Here is a 6018-nt window from a genome sequence, read left to right on the forward strand (position 1 = left end):
TTGGTGATTTTTAAAGTTCAATGACTCTGTGAAAATTTTTTACAAAGTTCAATGACCATTTGGGTAATTCAATCATGCATTTCACCAACTTTTATCAAAATCTATTAAAATATGATTTTAACCGCCACCAAACAATGATTAAATCAAATGAAAGTCACATGAAATTTTAGTATTCGAGTTCATAGTTTTTACCTTGTAGGAACTTAAATTCATATATTTATTTAAGTTGAGAATCCAAAACTTAACTTTTGAAGATTGAGAATCCACGTGAAAGGTTGAGCAATCCAACTTGAATTTCACCTTTGTTATAAAAGATGAAGGATCAATTTGTTATAGAGCGATAGATTGAGGACCAAGCATAGTTTTCACAATTTATTCAAAGACAAACCGTAACGCATAATCTAGGCGGAACACTTTAGGAGTGTTTATAAGAGTGATAAAGTAGCAGCAAAACCCAAACCACACAGTGCTGATTTAGATTTTCTTTTCGATTACTCCTCGAAAAATGCACCTTTCTGTGGTGGAATCAACAAAACCAGTAAAAGGTTAAATGTTTAAAGAAGATCTGAAGATCGAGAATTGATAAGAGAGTGAGAAAAGAGCTTTTTGCAAATATAGCAAAATCAGTGTTCTTGAATCTGTATTTTCACTTAATTAGCCTAATTTTGTCACCATCTCCATTGAAGTCCCTCCTTAAACTTTTCTGATCTGCACACACAAACACGCGCAGAAGCTCTTTTCGAGCTTTAATTTTGTGAGAAAGGCATGAGGTCTTCACTTTTCTTTCTCGGTTTCTTATTCCTCTCTATGACTTGGGTTTTTCAGTTTCAAGCTCATGCTGCACCTGCTGGTAAATTTCCCGTTTTTCTGTTACGGGTTTGTTTGTTGAACAGTACAGAAATCAGAAGCTTTTTTATTTGTTTGTCAAATGGGCGTGCTTATTTTGTATGCGGAAGTTTAATTTCCTGTGTTTGTTGATTCTATTATTTTTGTAAATGCCAGGGCCATTGATAAAACACCTTTCCTCTCTTCTCAAATGGACTAGGTCTTCCTCCAAAGCACCCCAGCAAGCAGGTAAAATCACTGTCATAACCTTTTTGTGTTCTTCAATTTAGATGTTTGCTTAATATATGTACTTATTACTCTAATTCCTGACTGTACGAATGGAAACCGTATCATAGAGCAATCATGTGGTAGTTTACTAGGAACCCTTGCGAGAATTTGTACTTCAGAAGACTAATTTTAATTATATTATTTTTTTATTATACTTTAGAGGATGTAAAATCACCAAGAAAAAAAATTAAAAAAATAACATGCATGATGGCTCCTTTAGGCACATTGTTATTCTCATCGCATTGTCCTCTTTCCCTGGTGGGAGGGAGGGAGGGACAATAATTTTTGGCTTAGATACTAGAGAAATTCAATGTTATATCTGCACATGTACATGTTTTTATTGATCTTGCTATGTTGCAGATGGAAATGTGCTTCAATTTGAAGATGGCTATCTAGTAGAAACTGTTGTTCAAGGGAATGAACTTGGGGTTATACCATACACTATTCGTGTCTCGCAAGATGGAGAGCTATTCGCTGTGGATGCTGAGAACAGCAACGTTGTTCGAATTACTCCTCCACTTTCCCAATGTGCACTTCCTTGTCCTTTCTGCTGAATTTTACATCATGTTGATTCAAGATGAATATATGAGATGACCACTGTTATTTTCTGTTGTAGTATTTTTAAGTGTAGTATGGTATTAGCTCTTTTGCTATTTGGTTCTGGAACATGTAACAAACGAGAATGACTTTGTTTAATTTTTTTGCTTCCTCTTTTGAATAATCGAAAAAGATACCAATGTTGAAATGGAATATTTTCAATGAAAGGAATTTTGGGTCTTGAATTATAAATCTTATTGTTTTTGTTTTTTGGGCTCAAACGGAGTTTGTTATTTGAGATAGTGCCTCAAGCGAAAGTTGTGTTTTATGTATATTTATTTATGATAGAGATATATTCAGAATGTCAAGTGAGATTGTACATTTTGCCTTGTAAAAGTTTAAAAAATATTGCAACTTTATATGATTGGTTCGAATCTTGGTCTTATAATCCTTCATTTACCAATATGCAGATAGTAGGGCAAGATTGGTTGCAGGATCATTTCAGGGTCACACTGGGCATGTGGATGGAAAACCAAGTGATGCTCGTTTTAATCATCCAAAGGGGGTTACCATGGATGATAAAGGGAATGTTTATGTTGCTGATACATCAAATCTTGCCATTAGAAAGATAGGAGAAGCAGGTTCATCCATTTGTGCCATATTATCCTGATTTTTAGGAGTTTGACGAATTAAAATGGAATTCTGACAGTTGAATATGTCCTAAAAATTGTTAAATAGACATACTATTTTCTTAATGTACTGTATATATTACTGTATGAAATAGATATCTAGGATCTAAAGTTAATTCATTGTCATGGTACGGATATCTTTTCATAGTAATCTAAACTTTGAAGATGAATTACAGGAGTGACAACCATTGCGGGAGGAAAATCAAATGTTGTGGGATACCGGGATGGGCCAAGTGAGGATGCAAAGTTCTCAAGTGACTTTGATGTGATATATGTGAAGGCAACCTGTTCACTATTAGTTATTGACAGAGGCAATGCTGCTCTTCGTCAAATCTCTCTCGACAAGGAAGATTGTAATTACCAGTATAGCTCTACATCTGCCACAGGTTCAGATTGCCAATCAACATATGTTTTCTTGAGCATTCAGCACATTAGTTGGCTAAGTAAAATGCTACTTGTCTTAAAATTTTATCCAATTGTTATGCCAACTGTGGTTGCATAATATGATTTTGCCAAGATGGGGATTTTAACACGCATTCTTTTTCATCAAGTAAACAGATAATAATCCAATAATCATGCCATCACATACAATTCGTCATCGTGCTTAATATAAACACCCAAAATCTATGTGACCTATGTTCATCTCATCCATAACTTCACAAGTTGTGATTTAACTATATGCTTTCCTGGTTCCTTAGATAGAAATGCACTTCCATACGTGAAGTTAGATAAATGTTGTTTTTCTTCCTTTATAAAAAAGAAGAAACTGGTAGTAGAAGTCAGGAATCTGAATATAAATGAGTTTAGGGAATATTGTTGTCTAGCCTTTTACACGTTTCTCTGATTGCAATTTAATTATCCTAGCACCTTCGATTTTATGTATAGAAAATTGTTTTGCTCCATTGGATTGTTGTCATGTCAGGCATTATTTCTTTCAGCGAGACAGTCTCCTTGATAATTAAGATGATGGAGCCATTAATTTTACTGAATTTGAACAAGAAGCACCTTGCATCACTCAGGGTAAAATAATATGAAAACACAAAAATAAAAGAAATAAAACAGATGTATGTACTGACAATTATGATCATTGCCATCCATGAATCCTAAACATAACGTGTTATTTTGTGTTGGAATAAGTATTAGATGTTTCACTGCATCTTTTATCAGGATAGCTATATGTTGAAAAGTGCTTTACTCAATAAAATAGGACGCTTACATCACCATGTCTGCCACTAATAATCTGGTATTTTTGGCAGATCTTCTTGTGGTCGCTGGTGCTATTTTGATAGGGTATGCGACGTGCATGCTTCAGCAGGGATTTGGTTCCTCTTTTTTCTCCAAAATGGTAAAATTCTATTATTCTATGGTTTTCTTTCTGTTTATTAAGTTAACAAAAGGGGAAAAAAATCAATGATTTTTTTGATATATTAAAAATGAGCCTTTTGACTTTTAAATTCAACTTTTTGTGAAAGTTTTAGGGAAATTTTTCTTCTGGTGATAGTGAATGAGTTCTATTTTTTACTGAATAGCTGCCAAAGTTTTACATAATTTGCTGCCAAAGTTTTACATAATTTGCTTCATAAAAGTTGCATGGACCTCCACCTAATTTCAAGATAATTTTTTATACATTTCTATTAGGTTTTTGTCGATGTGAGTTTTTTTTTTTGTGGATTGAAGGCACTGATTTTTCATTTTTGTGATTGGTGAGGATGTGTAATCTCAAGATTTCAGTTTGAAAATTTGTCTTCTGTGCATGGTAGAGGCCTAAATGTGTAATCTCAAGATTTCAGTTCGAAAATTTGTCTTCTGTGCATGGTAGAGGCCTAAATGTGTACTCTCTCTCGAATCTCATCACATATAATTGCAGCAAGGGCAAAATGGATATGTACTTCCGGAACAACCAGTGAGCAAGGAGAAACCCACTCCTATTGCAGTGGCCGTTAAAGATGAACAAGAAGCTGGATGGCCGTCATTTGGACAGCTCGTCTGGGATCTATCCAAGTTTGCAATGGAAGCAGTAGGTGGTATCTTTCTTCAATTCATTCCCTTGCGCTTCAGAGGGAAGAGTTCCAAAGGTGGCCTTACTCCACTGAAAGATTCTCTTGTCATGCATGAAGATGAATCCGAGCCTTCGTTATCTCAAAAGCAGAGAACTCCAACTCCCCTATCTGAAACAAGGCAGACCCTCGAGCCATCTTCTGCTGATAGATTTACTGAAGTAAAACTACCTAAGATTAGGTCAAGCAGTTTTAAAGATCCCCACGAACCATCTTCTGCTGATAGATTTACTGAAGTAAAACAACATAAGATTAGGTCGAGCAGTTTTAAAGATCCTTCTTTGTCCAGCAAGCACAGATCTTCTAGACGACAAGAATATGCTGAATTTTATGGATCGGGTGAGGTTCCTCCATACGGGCAGGTCAGGCCGAAGAGTCAGAAAGAGAGAACAAAGCATCGTGTGCGAGAGAAAAATGGAGATGCAAATTTTGTGGCATCAAGTGTGGAGCCAAAACCTGTTGAAACCAGGGCAGCCAACTATGAGAGTACAAACTATGATGCTTACAATTTCAGGAGCAAGTATGGAGATTCGTATCGGTATGATTAAGTTGCAGTGTTTTAGGCAGTTGAATCATTGGCTTCAGACAAAATCTGTTTTACCAAAACGTCTGAATGTCATAAAAGTAACTTAAAAGTACCTGTTTTTGATATTCTATCACAAAACAAAATGTACATCATGTTTGAGATGTATGCTCATGATTTCTTGATGTTCTTGTTTCTGGTATGACGTGTTTCGGAGGTGATTAAATTAAAATTGAAGAGATAATACGCCTTGGGTTTTATGGATTCTGTAGATAATAAGTGAGCAATAATTGTGGGTCTTACAAAATAAATGGATAAAAAGTTTGTTTTATTTGATTATATTAAAGTGGAATTTACACCCAATACAATGATTTTAATAAATATTCATTTTATACGTCTAAGTATTTTTTTATACCAAAAGTACTATTTTTTATGCAGTAAAAATGAAAAATGAAAAATCACTTCTCTCGTCTATTATTTTATTCAATTGCTGTAATCACTTCCTAAAAAAGGAAATTGTGGTTTCGACATTCATGCCAGAAACCCCAAATCACAGCATCACTCTTGGAAGAAAAAAATCCAATCATTAACCAATCAAATTGATTTCCCCTATTACATTACGTTCTTAGCTTTCTTTAGCCTCAAATCTTAGATTTATCTCATAAATCTATATTGAAATTTTGCGCTCTTGAATTTTTAATGGCTGGATGTAATGAAAATTTTTACATTCCCGTCCGAAAAATGTCAAAGATCTGACCAATTTTCCTATCTCGGCTTGGCTCAGTGCCATTACTGTAAGCGTCGGATGATTGGTATGCAGGATCAGTGAGGATTCCACCCCAAAGTGTGCAATAAATATTTTGATTCAGCTGTCGGGGAATTTTTGCAGTTTCAATATAAACCCTAATAGCGGATCGAGGCATTTCCACACAACAATCTGGAAAAAATGCTTACATCTTTGCTAATTTCATCACTCTTCAACGGTTTGAAATTGAAAAATGGCAACACCAAAGAGCACTTCAACATTAGGTTCATGCTAGTACAAAATCCCGCGTGAAGGTATACCACATGCTGCTAATACTTCACGACGTTGGTCAAT

General features: G+C 35.0%; 1 protein-coding gene across 1 annotated transcript; it reads left to right on the plus strand.

Moving 5' to 3' along the window:
* The first annotated feature begins 419 nt into the window (after positions 1–419).
* Positions 420–5121, plus strand: LOC111395562. The gene is made up of 7 exons (XM_023021596.1): positions 420–850; positions 1003–1074; positions 1474–1641; positions 2121–2291; positions 2516–2725; positions 3596–3684; positions 4207–5121. Exons 1-7 carry the CDS (start codon positions 766–768, stop codon positions 4942–4944), a joined length of 1533 nt encoding a protein of 510 aa, XP_022877364.1. The 5' UTR covers positions 420–765; the 3' UTR covers positions 4945–5121.
* Positions 5122–6018: the final 897 nt, after the last annotated feature.

This window comes from Olea europaea, chromosome 6, assembly GCF_002742605.1.
Source record: "Olea europaea var. sylvestris chromosome 6, O_europaea_v1, whole genome shotgun sequence".
NCBI classification, from domain to species: domain Eukaryota; kingdom Viridiplantae; phylum Streptophyta; class Magnoliopsida; order Lamiales; family Oleaceae; genus Olea; species Olea europaea.